This window comes from Siphateles boraxobius, unplaced genomic scaffold, assembly GCF_051911475.1.
Source record: "Siphateles boraxobius isolate OS27281-9 unplaced genomic scaffold, OSU_SipBor_1 9, whole genome shotgun sequence".
Lineage (NCBI taxonomy): Eukaryota > Metazoa > Chordata > Actinopteri > Cypriniformes > Leuciscidae > Siphateles > Siphateles boraxobius.
The window spans coordinates 23,097,100-23,115,243 of NW_027509219.1; the positions used below are offsets into that span (position 1 = coordinate 23,097,100).

Sequence of the window (18,144 nt, forward strand, 5' to 3'; positions counted from 1 at the left end):
GGTTAAGGGATATTGTTACATTTATCTTTAAAAGTGGAAGTAACGTTAAACGATATGAAAAATATACGTAAATAGTTAAAGCTGCAGTAGGGAGTTTTGAGAAAATGTTGACTTAGCCTGAAAATTTGAACAAGCACAACTTACAGGTCCAACCCCCGTGCTCTCTGCTACGCTACAGCCCTCCCTCCACAGCTCCTCCCCCACAGCGGAGCCTGCCGTGAACGCGCAGGCTAGTAAGCAGGACCACCGATGACGGCGGATTATAAACAGTTATGGAACATTCACTAATAGGGACGAAACATCAACAATATGCTTTACATTGACTATGGCCTTCCCATACTTTGACTACAAACTTGGTCCTCAAATCATTATGTATTTTGGAATACATGTAACTTAATAAGGTTGCACTCTTTCTACAAGTTATAGCTACTAAGATAACGTTAAAGGATTAGTTAACTTTTAAAAAAAAACTTTTGCTGATAACTTACTCACCCCCATGTCATCCAAGATGTCCATGTCTTTCTTTCTTCAGTCGAAAATAAATTAAGGTTTTTGATGAAAACATTCCAGGCCTTTTCTCCATATAATGGACTTCAATAGGACACAAACGTTTCGAGGACCAAATGACAGTTTCAGCGCAGCTTCAAAGGGTTTTAAACGATACCAGACGATGAATAAGGGTCTTATCTAGTGAAACGATCGGTCATTTAAAAAATAAATAAAAAACTTTAAGTTTTATAAGCACAAATGCTCGCCTTGCTCTGTTCTGTGATGCACGTTCGTGATCCTGTTCGAACTCGTTCATCCAAATGAACGAATCTTTTTTCGAGTCATTTCATTCTTTGAATGAACGAAATGACTGCGAAAAAGACTCGTTCAAAATGAACAAATCTTTTTTCAAGTCATTTCGTTCGTTGAATGAATGAAATGACTCGAAAAAAGATTTGTTCATTTGGATGAACGAGTTTGAACAGGAGAGTCACGAACGACGGTACGCGCTCGCGCTGTGCAAGAGAGGGGTGATCAGCGTACACGAGCGTGATTGACACTGCTAAGACATTCCTCCTGGCTCTGATTGGTTGTTTCTGACCGGGAGCTGTGTATTTCTGCAAATGGCAGTAGGACCACAGGGAGGAGCCAGAGGAGCTTGATTTTTTTCACAGATTATCTGTCTCATATTCTACTTTCAGGACATAATGACAGTTTTAACAAATATTTGTTTACAAAAGCTACCTACTGGAGCTTTAACGTTTTGTAGCTGTAAAAACGTAATAATGTTACGTTTAAATGTTGCAAATACGTCCATATTATACATTTCAGCATCCATCCAAATGTGCAAAAACGTACGTTTTCTATCTTTGAAAATAACGTATTAATACCTACGTATTAACAATGAGACCAGGCTGGACTGAGCTAACTAGAGTAAATTATAATGATCATAATCTGCATTCAAACTGAAATTCTTATTGTTGAAGATCCGTGATATTCTGGCCTGCTCTGATCCAGACTCTGACAAGGCTTCCTGCATCCTGCTGCTCCTAATGTTGTACTTCAAAGAGCCGAAAGAGAGTTTGATGCTTGAAGTTGATGTAAGATTTTTTATTCCAATATTTAAAATGCAAAATGAGTGATTACATTATCAACATTTACCTTGCATGATTTACTACCTCTGACAAATGAACAATATCCTTTATCCTAAGTCCATGCTATTGTGTGTTAACTGTTACAGCCATGTGCCACTGCTGTGGACATCAATACTGCAGAACTCCCCAGCACGCCCTGCTTGATCATTCAAGGTAATGTTACTTTGATCTAGTATCGAGATTTCTAACTCATTATTTTGTTTTCACTCTAGAAATCTACATGACCACAATAAATAATTATAATAAGAATTACATGTGTAGAGCCCTTTGTATCTTAGTTCTTAGTTCACCCAAAAATGAAAACTCTGTCAGTATTTACTCACCCTCATGTCGTTCCAACCCCGTAAGACCTTCGTTCACCTTCGGAACACAAATTAAGATATTTTTGATTATATCTCAAGGCCAACAGAGATGGAAATGAATACTTGAATAAAGTCGTTATTTTTTTTTATTTTTTGCGCTCAAAAACGTCACTTTATAAACTTAAGATTGAGCCATTGTAGTCACTTGGACAATTTTAACGTTTTCTTTAATAACTTTTCGGGGATGGCAAGTTTCAATCCCTTAGAAGCCTATGTAGCAGTGATCCAGCTCTCAGATTTAATCACAAATATCTTCATTTGTGTTCCGAAGATGAACGAAGGTCTTACAGGGTTGGAACGACATGAGGGGGAGTAATTACTGACAGAATTTTCATTTTTGGGTGAACTAACCCATCTTAAAGTGCTCATAACACATGATGTTGTATCTGTTCATTTCAGGTGACATGATAAAGCCCTCTGGATGGCTTATATCCATGGAGGGACATGTCGTGATGGGCCCACACCCTTTATTTTTACATGGAGTACCTGCTTTCTTCAGCAGCTATTACGTCTTTAACCTTGAGTATCCTGCCGCTGGATTGTCGATGCTGGAGTTCATTCAAAGGTATTTTATTAAGATCACATTTAATCTTGTAATTCACATTATAGTACAGGCTTCCAACTCAATGATTGTCTTGAGGTCTAAAATGCTGACAAACGAGGTACCTGATGCTAGCCTGGTGAGACCATCCTGATCTCGCAAACTCATTCAATTGCAGATCAGTCTGGTTTTCTACACATGTTATTGCTGACAAATACCTGCCTGTCCAATCACAGCTATTTATTTTGATTTGGGGCAGGCTATGTGATGATGATTTCGAAACATCTATTGCGAAATGTGAATGTATTGAATGAAGTAGATGAAATTTTCTTTAAAAGCAGAACAAAATACTCTCAGGCCATTAATTGAAAAGGATGTGTTTGTCATACTTTCAACAGGGTTTGGTTTTAATTTAAAAAATTTATGGTGAGCAAGATCTAACAAGTTTGGATTATAAAATAGGGTTTGATGTGGGGAAAATGCACAGCAAAAAGCACACCTCGATAAATGCTGTCTGCAATACATACTGTAAGGCTATTTAAAACTGAAACTATCTTTGCTTATTAACAGGTGCTTCCTGGACATCAATCCTGAAAGAGGCTCAAAGACCAAGAAGCGGACAACAATGAACCCTCATGTGAGCACCTTTTTGAGGAAACTTATTGACTTTGAGTGGGCATCATAGTTTTTTTTTTCAGCGGTAATTGTCAGGCTCAGTTTTGAGTAGCATTGTTCTTTTTGTAATTTTTCAAGACAACTTTGCACTACAATATTTTTACACAATGCTGTTGCGTGTGGACTCATTATAATGTTTGAGACTGAGAGGAGCGCCTGACCCCTTACGACATTCCTTCATCGCTCTCTCCATTGCTCTCTTATCTTGCCATGAAGGCCTCATTCCCATCCTGTCCATTACTGTTATTGTGACACAGCTAGTTGAATAGATGAATTGTGAGACAGGTAGTTGAATTGCAAGTTTCAACAATTTCTCTGCATTTTAAGATGACTTTTATGACTAGAAAGTTGAATTTCTTGAACTCTTGAAGTTCTTGGCATCTGCTGTACATTGAAAAATATTTATTTGTTAATAAATATGCCATTGGGCTAACATTGACTTGACCTGAGAGTTGTTTGTTGGGGGAGGGTGTTAATTGTACAATGATTGTAAATTCACAGTAAATTGAAGCTTCATCTGCATTACTTTTACAGTAAGTTATTGGACAATTTTAACATGACTTACACAGTATACATTGTAAATTCACAGTAAATTATTGTCAACTTGTACATTACTTTCACAGTACACACTGTAAAAGTACAGGGCCTTGTTGTAATGATGTACAGCAAAAGATTGTAATTCCCCAGTAATGTACTGTAATATCACAGTAATTGCTTTGTCATTGAAGCTGTGAAGTTACAGTATACAGTTGTGCTTTTACAACAATGCATTGTAATATCACAGATATAAAATTACAGTAAATTACTGTGAGTATATTTCACAGTATATTGCTGTAATCCTTACTGTGAAAGTCATGCAAAATGTATCCAATAATTTACTGTAAATTCACAACTAAAAATTTTACAGTGTACTATAATTAAGAGATGGCAAGTTGTGATGTTCTAGTCTGAGAGGTTCACGTCCTCAGACTCAGATTTTTGTGTTTCTATGTCAACACCATCAACGCTGAAATTAACCCTTTGAGAAATGGAGTTCTACCATCTCTTATGACACTTTTCTGAATCTGCTCTGGCCGTGTACGACCTGCATGTACATGTGTTTTGGAGGAGCGCTCTTAAGGTATGGTGGGATCTAATGCTTTCAAAGCTAGCTTGTTATTGCTATCCGCTCTGAAATTGCCTACCCAACTTTTAACAGGTTCTTGAGCAGAGTAAGTGTGCTGTTATTTAGTCTCAAGGCTTATAGTTCCACAACAAAAACACCCTGAGCTTAATCTTGTCACTATTCTGTTTCGCTACTAGGGTCATGGCTAGGTCAGTGTCTTCTTCTGGTCTTTTATTAAGATTGCAATAACAGTTTGGTTTGATTGCCTCTAAATTCTTGAGAGAACAACATATTTTTCCTAAATGCATTTTAGTTTCATCGTTGGGATTTGAATGCCCTTATTAAACTTGCAAAAGAACAATGAGACAGGAAGAGTGAAGTACTGCCCCCTGGTGTTAAGGCTGCAGATACACATGTACAATGAATAAATACAATTTGGAGAGTAAAAACAGATCTGACTTGCTCCCAGAAAACTCCCTCTGAAGAATGATAAAATAGAAAAGTATCTAGCAATTGTAAAATAGAAAGTTTGAGGAAAATAATGTGTGTAATGGACTGACACATTATCAAGTGCTTGGAAACATGTAACAGCCAATTTTTAAATTTGTACATTTACACAAATGTACAAACTAATGCTTAGAAATATATAAAAGTTATAATTTTTAACTTTTATGACTGTGTTTGAGGAGCTAGAATAAGATCAAATCTAACACGTGTTTGTTTATTGACAAACACAAGACATTTTATTGTTTTGGATCACATCATGAACATATGGTTTTAAAATACAGTGCTACAAAATACTGTCCCTCGTAAGTGTGCTAGGCAAAACTATTTTTGTTCCTGGCTGGCTTTATGAGATTACAGTGTTGATCCTCACTCGTCACAACTGCCTGAATTGCTTGAACAAATGTCAAACCTCTGAAGAGCAGCTATGTGGTTCTTGCTTCATCAATCCACGATGAAGACCCATCTGTCCCAAAGTAACGGTCACCAAAGTCCCCTTTAAGGACAGCGAATACACACCCACAAGATTTTAGTACACAGCGTAGTTTTTTTCTTCATCTTTAGATATACTACCATTCAAAGATTTGGGGTTGGTCAGAATTTTTGGTAACATTACAATAAGGTCCCATTAATTAACATTAGTTAATGCATTAACAATAACTAACAATGAACAATACATTTGTTAACATCAGTTAATAAAAACAAACTGTTCATTGTTAGTTCATGTTAGCTCAGGTCCATTAAATAATTTAAAATGTTTAATAATGTATTAGTAAATGCTGAAATTAACATTAATATTAATGAAGGCTTTAGAAGTATTTTTCATTGCCAGTAAGAATAGTGATATTGTAAAATATTTGTACAATTAAAAATAACCGTATTCTGTTTTAATATGTTTTGAAAAATAATTTATTCCTGTGATATTAAAGCTGAATTTTCAGCATTATTACTTCAGAAATCATTCTGATGATATTCATATGATACATTCATATGATGATTTGCTGCTAAAGAAACATTTCTTATTTTTTATCTATGTTGAAAACAGAGTTGTGCTGATACTTGATTTAGTAGAAACTGATGCATTTTTTTCAAGATTATTTGATGAATAGAAAGTTTAGAAAAAAAAAGTTTATTTGAAATAGAAATCTTTCTTTTTATCATTTATAAAGGTCTTCACTGCCACTTTTGATCAATTGCATCCTTGCTGAATAAAAGTATTTATTTCTTTAAAAAAACAATATCTTACTGACTCTAAACGGGAAGACTCTAAACTTTTGAACGGTAGTATATCTGTCAGGACCACTCACCTATCCCTGGAATGAGATGTAGAAGGTCATCTAGGCTCTTGTCCACAGCAGTGGTGATGATTTTGACACGAGGGAAGGCGTAAGCCACTGAGGAAACTCCCAACTCTGCCATCAGCAGAGACACCAACAAAATCTTGTCTTCCTGGACATCATGGTCCTGTATACACATAGGCTACACACACTCACATTCAACAAATTAAAACATTCTAACAATGAGTTCTGGCCCCTAATGACTTTATTTCCAGTCAAAAAACGCTTTGTGTAAACGTGTCTAAATTATAATGCTGTGCAGGGTTTGCACATTTCTGAAGGAATGAGGTCTACAGCAACATACCAGCAACACCCTCACTGCCATCATGGCTGCCGCTCCAGTAGAAACGGTGCTATCCATCAAAATCACATGGTCCTCACTGATGTCTCTGGGCAGTCGCAGGTAGTGCAGCTAAATGAAGGAGAGGGAGTCATAGTTACCACGGAAACGAAGTGAGAGAGAGGGAACCACAGCCACCAAAAAGAATGAAACGGAGGAGTCAAGAGATCTCTGTTACCACGGAGACAGAGGCCAACAGGCAAAATGGACAAACAGGATTTGTGGAAAGCCGGGAAAATAACAGAGAAAAGGCCACAAATATAATCAAAAAAGCATGGTGATACCAGGCATAATCTATGTCCTGAAAAAAATTAATATTTATTATATATAGTCAGACTAAAGCCGGGCGTAGACGGTCTGATTTTTGTTGTCGTACGAGCTCGCAGGCGATTATTTTTTCATGTCAATCGTCGATGCTCGTATGGTTGTGTCTCGTATCATGTGAGAAGCATTACGCGCCGAGCAGAGTATCTTAAGGGCACGATAATCTTTAAATGTTTAAAAAATTGTATAGTGTATATGCTCTCCCCTATTCTCAAATCATACAACATACATATGTGATATACTGAATTTTATGTTTATTAATTTCTTCAAATGCATTATAGACTTGTTCAATGTTATTTTCTTGATATTGCTAACATTGCTTAAATGCTTATTTGTGCTTTATGTACACAAAACAAAAAAGATCGATATGTGCATTTATTCTTTTAATTATTTTTCGTTTGGCATACCGGCGTGATGACGTCATTGCACACTTCGGTATGTCGTGATACGCTCCATTCACTGTTAAAGAATCAATTACTGCAGCGCTCTCTTCTAGATTCTTCTTTAATCTTCTTGTACTTATTCTTCAGTTTACTAAAACACTTAGGTTTTGAGTATTAACATTGTTTAATGCAATACTGATGAGTTGTACGGATTTAAAAGTAGTTCGTTTTAGTTTAGTGATAGTGTGTCATGAGCTAGCATGCCTGAGCACATGGTTAGCATAGATGCCTCGCGACACGAGAGAGGGTCATTTATGTCAATAATAGTTGATTATATAAGAGTTCATAATGTTGTTTCAGTTTTATGAATTATCTTAAACTTGCACATTTGGGTAATTAACTCCATGTCTGTGTATTGAGTTATGCATTTCATTAGTTTTAATCAGTCGGAAAATGTGTTTTCTTTTTGTAAAGAACTTGAGATTTGAGTATCAATTGTAAATGCCACAGGTCTCTTGTGTGATGGGACATGCTTGAAGTCACCTACGTTTACAGACAGTCATTACTGTGAAAGAAAAGTGGTATGCATTGATAATGTAGTGTACTGAGAAATTGTTGTATACATCATGTATGCTTTTATTATTTGTGATTCAGAATCAATTACACTGATTAAGAAGAATCACTGCAGCGCTCTCATTTATTTGATTCTTCTTTAATCTTGTACTTCTTCAGAGGTACATTGACATGCGTGATTAATTGTGATTAATTTGATTGATTAACTGGCTTATTTAATTAATCAGAATACATTTTTTATTGATATGTGTGACTAATTGATACTCATTTTATTTGAATTAACTCTATTACAATAATATTACATATTAAAATACATTGCATATATGTGTGGGATAATTCATACAAAGTGGCAAATTCCTTGTTTTGCATACTTGGTCAATAAAGTTAGTTCAGTTGAAGATTCAAATTCAATTGGCATATTAATATAATTTTTTATTAACATACATGTGGTTATAAGCAATTCATTTGATGAATAAACTCATGTAACAGGTCATGTAATTCACATTTTCAATTGAGCACTAGGTATAATTTAAATCACAGTAGATTCAGCTTTGATCGCACAACAATATCACATACACACAGAAAAACACCCACACACCTTGGAGGGTAAGAAAGACAGCGCGTGTTCAATCAGCAGCCGCATCAGTCTCTTTGAATAGAAGATGAACTCGTCACGGCTGGTGTCTTTGTTCCTAAAAAACAAACAGAAAAATTGAGGTGGTGTGCATAAGAGACGCAGAGAAAAGGGTGATGCAGGCCAGTGAGTCATTAGCCTGATTCAGACATGTGAGGAATTCTGAATGGCACCCGCAACAGATGAATGGATTTCAAAAACACATTTCAACAACAAGCATCAACTTCTTAAAGTAGGCTAATCTTTTGATGTGATTCATATGACACCACTCACCTGATGATGGTGTGGAGACCTCGGACCTGTGGCGTGCTTTCCAACACACAGAGTCGTAGGGAGAGGCTGGGACTGGTGGGCAGTGGCCAGGGGCGCCCTGTGTGTGCGTGTTTATATGAAAGAGAAGAGATATGAACCAGTTTAGCACTTCCACAGATAAAAAGATGCCATTTGTACACCTCAACATATAATTTCTAACAATGATTGCAACACTGAAGGAGCTATTGTGGGTCGTTTGCATTTTCATACACACACATGGACTATAGTCCTATATATGTATATATATAAAAGAGTAAAAAGCATGATTAAACAGCTTCTCTACCTGACACTAATCTCACGCTGCCAAGAGAATGCACGCAACAGAACCGAGATGAAAGATCAGTGAAAGAGAAAGAGTTAGCAGGGTTGGAGGGTTTAATCTTAAATAAGTACTTCTTTGATAACTGTTTACTTCATTGTCCCTAACTGTATATATAAAATACAAAAAATAGAAGTTGCAGAACTTCTATTCACAGACAGAGGGCGCCATTTCTGTGTGTGGAAATGTGAAGGAACCTGAAAAAGCTTCAAGTCCATTTAACATGGAAAATGCCCCCTCAGATTTTGAGCTACACTAAAATATGTCAGTTTGACATGATAAACACTAAGTTGTTAAAAAGTGTTTTGTTTTTCTTTTTTGTTTAACATCTTGTCTAGGGCAGACTACCCTCTTTGGCTGGAACAATAGATAAGATGACTTCACAGGACACATTTTCCCACAACGCCCCTTTACACTCACCTCTTCTAGCTGGCTGTGAACATGCTGAACGATCAGGTCAATGGCCACCATGTTACCCCCACCTGTGTTTGCAGGAGAAAAGTGAATCATTGTAACATCTGTATTCAAAAGGCAATGATAACTGCAATTATACACGCCAGGAAATAAATATTGAACTCACCACGTGGCACAACAATGTCTGCAAGTCGCAAGGTGGGTTCTATGTACTGCTCAAAGGCTGGTTTTACAAACTTATTGTATTGTTCAATCACTCCTTCAATGTCATGTCCTCTCTCTGTCTCTCCTCAGCCGCCGTACCACCCGAATATCCAAATCTGTATCTACAAAAATCTTCATGTCCATCAGCTGCAAAAAAAACCATAAGATGCCTGAAGAAATATTACGTTTTCAGTTGTAGGATATAATGAAAGAGATATTTTCACTCAGAGCAAGATTGAGTCATCATATAATTAGTAATCAATATTCCCTTAAAAAAAATGTAGGTCTACATTTGAAATGCTTATACCTGCAAAATGTTAATTTTGTAAGCTTTTAGGAATACACTAGCATATAGATGAGCTAAAACCTAATCAATATGGACTAAAAGCTACAACACAAATGTTAATTTCATGGTTTTTAAGATGGATCTGTTATAAATGGTCCCTCATCATCTTCCTTACTTCATCACTAAAACATTGTTATCACTTACTTTACTTTGAATTTTTATCAGCATTTAAACATTCAGAAACTGAAACATTTCACAATACCTGCAAGAGCTCTTTGTCTGCAAAGGATAAGATGCCTTCAAAGATAATGACGCTGGCACCATAGACGTTTTTCTGGAAGAGGGATGAAAAAATAAACACCATCAAACAACTGAAATCTTTTGCTGTATCTGTATCCTTGGCATCTGGAAAATATGTGAAACATCTTCCACACACACACACTCACCCAGTCTTTCTGGCATCCATGTGTAGTGAAGTCATACACTGGGATTTTTACACTTTTCCCCTGTTTAAGTTTTCAGTGTGCTCTCAAGCAGCTCAAAGTCGAAAGCTCCCTGATGGTCAAAGTTATAGTCGTTCTTGGCTGCTAGAGGTTGTTGCTCTCGAGACAGGACCTACAGATGGGTAACATAAAGGTTGCATGTTTGATCACTGGTGGGGGCGCCACAGACACAGGAAAGATCACAATCCTGACTTATCACCATATGTGCATTAACATATTCATATTTGAATCAGATCAACCATGGCATCTGGGCCGGCTGTTGGTAGTATGTATGAAAAGATGTTAAGGGTTGCATAAAATTTTAAAAAGTTTAGATTAGTTTGCCCAAATATGAAAATTCCGTCATTCATGTCAAACCCTTATGTTGTTGTTTTTTTCCTAAGGAACACAAAAATTAATAAAAAGAACATACAGCGCAACCAGTGTAGCCTAATTCCTGAACAAAGTCAATATATTTTAGTCAAAGCCAGAATTCTGAACAAATTCTTAGGTTCTTTTTGGTGACTCAAAAACATACAGTGTGGCCAATGAAGTCCGATTCCTGAACAATTGACTGTTAACTCTTTCCCTGCCAGCATTTTATTTAAGTGGCCAGCCACTGCTAGCATTTTTCACAATTCACAAAATGTTCATGCCCCCCAGAATATTTTGTTGTATGAATATCTGAACATTCAATGTATCAAGAGTAATAACAGAGCCTCTGCTTAAAAAAAAACTTTTATTCTAGCTAAATGAATTTTTTTAGCAACAGTTGAATGTGGGTAAGTTTAATAAAAAAAGCAACATTCTGAGCAAAAAGACACGCTGACACGAAAAAAAAATCTTAAGACTATTAGCTCAGTGATCAAAACATAGATGGAGTAGATCGAGTCGCAACACCCCCAAAGCTTGCAGTCCTATTGCTTGTCCTGGGTCGACATTTCATTTAACATTAGGCAGTTTTGATGTTGATGAACATTGGCTGTTTAATGGTGTTAATCGCTTTATTTTACATATGCAGCTCCTCCGCTTACATGCAATCGCTTATTTCTGCTTCTTCACAAGTCTTTTGATCAGGAGATTCAGTACTCTTTCAGAAGAAATGTAATTTCCTGAGTTGTCTCATAAATGGGGGAAATTTCCATCATTAGCAAGGAAAGAATTAAGAAACAGTTCTTTTAGATATTCTTGAGTAAATTACGACAGAATTTTCATTTTTGGCCAAACTTCATTAAAAAGAAGAGGATACATACAGCCTTGCTGGACAATGAACAAACAAATTATCACAGTGGCCATTTTGATTTTATATATGTGCAAATCAAATGTGACTGGCTGAACTGTTTAAACAAGAGTGTGAGTCATTAGACTGCAGTGTGTTTGTGTGGTCATGTGTTGGAACAAACAGATTCACACAGAGATAAAGAAGGAAGGAGAGGGATTACAGAGACTTTCAGAAGCACTTGATTTACCAGATTAACATTACATGGTGGACTCATTCAGATCTCACACTCAAACAAACACAAACAGATGACCAAACTTCTTACAGATGACCAAACTTCTTTCTCATAAACACAAACTCACCTTATAAAATGAGTCCATAGATAGTAAAACAACCCAAGGAACGTCCAGAGCTTCAATGATTTTATTGGCTACAGTATTTTTCCCGGGGCAATGCCTCCACACAGACCTGTAAAAACATTATTACTTATTTAGACGTAAGTTAAAATCTTCAAGAAAATCTATTAGGGAAAAAGCTGAGCCAATATTGAAAGCCTTTTAAATGTCTCTCATCAGGAAGTCAAGTTTCTGTTCACTCTTGTTTCCATCTACTCGTACCAATGACAAAGGCCTCTTTAAACTGGGCTCCATGTTCGTTGTACCAGGGCGGTCTGCCGACTGTGTAGATGGTACGAGTGCCGGTGCGAAGCAGTGGAGGTTCTGTTTTACCCAGAGTGCTGCTCTTCCTGCAAGAGGTGCTGACCGCGGGGAGGAGCCTGTCCAGAGAATCTTCACCACTCCCACTAGACCAAAAAAAGATAATTATTCTATTATGAAATACATTCAACATGCAGAAACAACCATACAGTAAGACATTTATCTATTTATTTCTCAAAAAAAATGTGAATACTGTTTCTCTGTGGTTCTATCAAAGCATTGCTCTGTCTGACCAACCCAACACAGCAACAGCAGCTCAACCAATGGGGTGAGGTTGGGACGGGGCAATCTCTGTCCAACCAATGGGACACAGGAAGAGTGTTTGGGAAACCTTTTTGACATCAGTTAGTACAATTCTTTTTGCTGCTCCCAGTGAAGGACATAAACTACAACCTTACCCTTTTACTTGAGTCTACAAAAATTATTTATACAAAATAAATATATATTTTTTTATTCTGTTCCCTCAACAACAGAGCATGTACAACTAAATAAAAGTTTTTGCTATTAACAAAATCTGACATGTAAGAAACCAAGTAATTCTTCAGTGTTCTTTTTTGCCTAAAATCAAGACATTTATTATTTAATAAAGACATATTTTATAACTTGGTTGATTTCTATAGCATAAGCAATTCATCTCTAATGCCTTACAAAACAAACTTGGAGTGAGTATGTGGGCATCATTGTTGTTATTGTTAACTAAAAACTAAAACTATTAAAAACCTTTTCAGGTAACTGAAATGAGGCTGAAATAAAATAAAATATAAATATTAGATGAAAAACTTAAATGAAAATGGGAAATGTTCTTGTCCATGCCTTAATTTTGCAATTTCTTTGGTGTTGCATCCTTCTCACAGGCATTTAATAATTGTTGACTTTTCAGTGCGAGTTAAATGTCTTTTTTGGGCCATTTTTCAAGAAAACCTGCTTAATAAATATGCACCTCTGAATATAAGCCGTTTTTCACTTTCAGCACACGTTAACATATATATTATTTATAAATGATTATATACAGAATTATAAGGATTTATGTGGTTTGGAATTGGTAAAAGTGCTTGGGGGAAAAAAGATAAGAATATCGACTTGCCTAATAATTATGCACGTCCTCGTCCTGTATAAATAAAATAACACTGGTGTATGTGTGAATGAATAAAATCTTGTTCAATATATCACAAGATTGATGATTAACTGAAACAAACAAGCTTCCAGTCATATAAAATCTATGTGAACTAATTTATAAAACAACAACCAAGACATCATCACGTCTTCACGTCATCACGTCAGTGTCATACACAACCCCGTCTTTCTCACACTTTGTATCAACCTGAGTGAGTGACTAAATCAGGCCACTAGTCACAGCCAAACAACACAGAGTAAAATGGAAAGGTACTGTTGAAATTATGTTAAAGTAATAGCCAAAAGATATAACGTCTTGGGGGATAAAATAATATTGGGGATGAAATTTAAACAAAAATAAACAAAAAAACACTCAAAATCTAGACTATAAACAAGATATAATAATCAAATGGTTTTATTTTATTATATCCAAGTGAGTGCCCAAAACGTAGTGCTTAATTAACCTTTTAAATACTAAACAGTGCATTTAATAACTTACCCTCCATCTGTACGTAGAGCCCAGCAGCCTGATATTCTGGCCCCTGTGTATCCAGGCAGCGTGCTCATATCAGCTGAGAAAGCCTGACGGCTGTCTTCAATATGAGCAATAAAGGTCGCATTTTTATCGAAGCTCAAACAGCCCAACACAGATAAACCAGCTAATAATCACAGATGAAGCACAAAGCCTGGGTCACGGAGAGGGCGGACATCATACCGTTCCTTATGCACAAGCAAAAACACATGCCTGCTTAATCTTCCTCTGTTTTAGCAGAGAACCCTTGAAGTTTGAACGTTAGCTGACCACTAATGTCTTCAAGAAACCTTTTAATGGATAGAAAAACTACTTTTCTTTGTGTCTGGATACTGGCTCTCTCAGTGGGCTTGATTGAATAAGAGGTGATCACAGGTGATGTGGATGGAAAGTATTAATAGAACGAGGTGATAGAGACACAGAGAGAGAGAACGAGAGAGAGAGAACGAGAGAGAGAGAGAGAGAAACTTTTTTTACTTTTAAAAATCCTTTTAATTTACCCCATTTTCCAGAACATTACAGAGCTAGTATAAAAAACACACACAGAATTAAATAATACAAAATCAATACCAATTAAACACGAAATTTCCAAACTCACGAACTGTCACTAAAGCATCTCTCACGCCTCACCTCATTGTAAAAAAAGGTACATTATCAGTTTGTTTGTAATATGCAAATTCAATAGAAGCCCTAAATTACCAATGATTTAAAAAGAAACAACAAATCAACATCTTGACCATCATTTTTACATTGATGTGTTTTCAGGATTGCTAACTTGGCTTGGCCCATTAACAAAAATGGCATTTTCAACACAAGGCTTCTCAATTAAAAATAACTCTTTGTCAAGGTCTATTCCTCCAAGTACTTTAAGGATATACAAACAATAATCAATCCATGGCATAACATCAGAGCAATACAGCAGTTTTTGCAATGTTTATAGTCTCATTACTGCAATTTTAGATTCAAAATGTTCAGTATAAGGCCTTGACCTCCCTCTGCAACGGGAAGATAAAGCACTCCAGGAGGAAGCAAATGATGGCCATTCCAAAAGAAATAAACAAATGTCTTTTGAACCTTTAAAAGCAGTTCTTTAGGGGGATCTAACACCGTAACCTTTTGCCACAGCATTGAAGCGCCCAGATTATTAATCTCCCTCTAAAGCTGGGAGAATCCACTTCCACTTTTGATTTTTACCAATTACCCGTTCAACCACTCCTTCACAGTTCTTCTCCATGTACTGGTCAGTTCCAAAATAAATGGCAAGAACTTTTAAACCATTCTGTGCCAATTTAAAATGCTTTGGCGTATTAGGAGGTCCTGAATGCCAATCTCCCATCAACAAAGACTAGGCTAAATTTTTCCCAATGTACGCATGCAGAGGTAGCTTTATGAAATGATATTATCAATATCATCTGAATTTCTAATGATCAGAGTTAGTTACATCATCAGCATATGCTAGAAATTTTAAAACATTTAATTGAATTGATAGAGGGAATGCACGTGACGTCACCGTTGGCCGGAGTTACTGCAGTTACGCCCACATGCTGCGGAAAAACACACAAAACGCGTCTAAAACGGGAAAGAGCTTTGAGACTGACTGTACAACTAGATTTGACAAGAAATATGAGGAATATTTTTACAGACAACCTAAAGCTACAGAACAGAGAAGCAAATAGATCGCTGCAATTCATAGAAACAACTGGACTCCAGGCAGCGAAAGGTGAATTTGCAGTTATCATTTTTGTGTCAATTTGCTGAATTTAGTGGTAAAATCATTCTCCATATATTGTATTGTTATATATTGCAGTGACAACTCATCAATCAAATATGTACCACTGTATATTCTGTATAATTTGACATTTTTAAATAAACACTGACAAAAAACTATACAAGTTTTAAGTCTCTAGACGATATGAGAATATATATAACATTGATAAGTGATCACCTGGATTTAGAACTGCCTATTTTGTATTTATATAAAGCGTTCACAGGCAAATTTGCTGTATGTACTTCCCTGGTGTCGAAATCAGGCACATATAAATGTCAGGAAACACGATTCCTGGCTGCATGTTCCATAATATCCATGGATCACTGGATCTTTAGTAAGTTGTAAGGAACACTATATTGAGTCCAATCTTTAGTTTAAACTGATAATCGTTTGTTTTACTTGCGTTTTCGCAGTTTCCCCTATTAAATCCAGTCACGCAGCTGCTCTTCTGCCACTCAGTCCGGCTGAGGGGGCGTGTTCCGGCGGGAAATTCAGCATTTGAAATAATGTAGCCTACGTGTGAGGTCTAAATGACATGATGTGCTTTAATTCTGGGGGTTTTAAACCAAGCGGAATCATTTTGACCGGTCCCATTAATTTGCCGTAACGCGCAAGAATGTGATCAGTGTATCATTTGGAAAGAACGGAGGTACATTTGAAAGGATAACTTTCTTCGAGGGGTGGTTAACGGCAAAACCGGTTCAAGCCGTTCTGCTTATCAACCAGTAAAACCCCGCGCCCAAAACCAGTCGTCTGGGGATGAGGACGTTGTCCTCCACTTCACAGACGAGTGAAATAATAACGGGACACTTATTTAGATGTAACAGCTCGTTCCGTGCGTCATATGTCATACGTCATGTTCTCTCGATCGGATTACAAAAGGACTAAAGCAACCCTTTCAATTCGATCGAAATTCCAATCGTATCGAGCTCAATCAGATCGATTAAGGTGTTTACATTAAGTTTTTTTAGTCCAATTGAGCCGTCAGTCCGATTATAAGGGTCCATGCAAACGCACTTTCTCATCTGATAAACATTTGCACCTGTTGCAAATCCATCAGAGATTTTACTTCTGGAACAGCTTTATATTACTTCTACAAATAAGTAAAATTTGTACGTCAAATTCTTTTTGCAGGTATTTATATTTAAAATTTACAGTCATTTTCTGTCTGAAAAATGGCCCAAAAGTACTCTGAACTTATAAAAGTAAAATATAACAAAAATAATAGGCCTATATATTATATCAAAAGAACATAGGGTCAACTAAAACAGGCTATTGTGAATAATTATACACCCCAATATAATAATAATAATAATAATAATAATAATAATAATGTCTATTTAAACGACATCTCAAAGGTCAAATCCCGGTTGTTGATGTTAGGATGTGATCTCTCCATGGTGCACTAATGGAAACACATGTAGTGTTAGGAGGGAGACCTCAGTCAATAGTTCAACATAATAATAATAACGCGTCATTAGCGCGCAGCAGAAGCTTGCTGAAACTGGGACAGGATTAACTAACGCAATACTGATTTAGGTTCTTATCATGATGATTAATTTTCTTTCATCACCAGAGCAAAGAAAAGTTGTATTCCACTGCATGATGAATAATCGTTCTACAATGCCAAAAGTAAACAATTATTAATTGGCTCAATGTGGGTCAATAGCAACGCGCCTAGCAACGTAAGGAAGATTAGCCTACACCTGCTTCAAAAAACGCACTGACGCTTTCCTTTATAATTTCGTATATGCCTATATGTTTTTAGAAATAACGGATGTTTCACAGACTGCTGTGTTGTGATACCTGTTCGATCCGCTCGCGTTTTTCCTCCTGCACTCCATCTCACACAACATTCTCAATTCAGATCCGACTCGCCATGAAGCTGGACTGGACTGTCAGCGTTTAATGCCTCGCGAAACGCATTGTGGGAAATGTAGTTTCAACATGCTCTGTGAATAGTGTGGGTCATTATTTCTTACAATTCAGTGCCTTTTAAGTCCCAAATACAAGTAATGGCGTTTATGATTTTAATTGTTTTAACTAAAATGTGTCTTAAATGTTTGGTTTAAAAATATGGTAGAAAATAATAAATATGTTTTTTTATATATTAACCAACACATTTCATCAGGCCAAACCTGTTCAGTAATGACATCACAACAGGCCCGTTCACACCACCAAGAATGATAACTATAGAGAAAACCATTAATATTAGCGTCCACACCATAGGTCCACACGAGCATGATGTCGTTCTGTTTATTCTAAGCACGTGCTTGTCCGTCACTTTAAACGCCTTAAATGGATTCTGATTGGCTGTCAGTGTTTTTATCGTTCTTTGGCTGTGATTCCAACGACATC

The 18,144-nt window shown here is 36.5% G+C and overlaps 1 protein-coding gene and 1 pseudogene across 2 annotated transcripts; both read right to left on the reverse strand.

The window, feature by feature from the left end:
- Positions 1-5,042: 5,042 nt before the first annotated feature.
- LOC143732460 (uridine-cytidine kinase-like 1) lies at positions 5,043-6,603 on the reverse strand. The gene is made up of 3 exons (XM_077223546.1): positions 6,472-6,603; positions 6,138-6,294; positions 5,043-5,326 (listed from the first exon to the last, which is right to left on the reverse strand). Exons 1-3 carry the CDS (start codon positions 6,526-6,528, stop codon positions 5,256-5,258), a joined length of 285 nt encoding a protein of 94 aa, XP_077079661.1. The 5' UTR covers positions 6,529-6,603; the 3' UTR covers positions 5,043-5,255.
- Positions 6,604-8,320: 1,717 nt separating this feature from the next.
- Positions 8,321-17,676, reverse strand: LOC143732458 (uridine-cytidine kinase-like 1; annotated as a pseudogene). Its single transcript, XR_013201123.1, has 10 exons — positions 17,593-17,676; positions 12,275-12,459; positions 12,020-12,125; positions 10,403-10,571; positions 10,219-10,290; positions 9,633-9,817; positions 9,473-9,534; positions 9,017-9,033; positions 8,695-8,766; positions 8,321-8,479 (listed from the first exon to the last, which is right to left on the reverse strand). The product of XR_013201123.1 is annotated as a uridine-cytidine kinase-like 1 (transcript).
- Between the last annotated feature and the right edge of the window lie 468 nt (positions 17,677-18,144).

Excerpts from the sequence above, each read along its gene's own strand:
- LOC143732460 (XM_077223546.1), bottom strand. The coding sequence starts at position 6,528 with ATGGATAGCACCGTTTCTACTGGAGCGGCAGCCATGATGGCAGTGAGG. Across the intron at positions 6,295-6,471 it reads TGGCAGTGAGGGTGTTGCTG|GACCATGATGTCCAGGAAGA; the intron begins GTATGTTGCTGT and ends ATGTGTATACAG. Across the intron at positions 5,327-6,137 it reads ACATCTCATTCCAGGGATAG|GGGACTTTGGTGACCGTTAC; the intron begins GTGAGTGGTCCT and ends CTGTCCTTAAAG.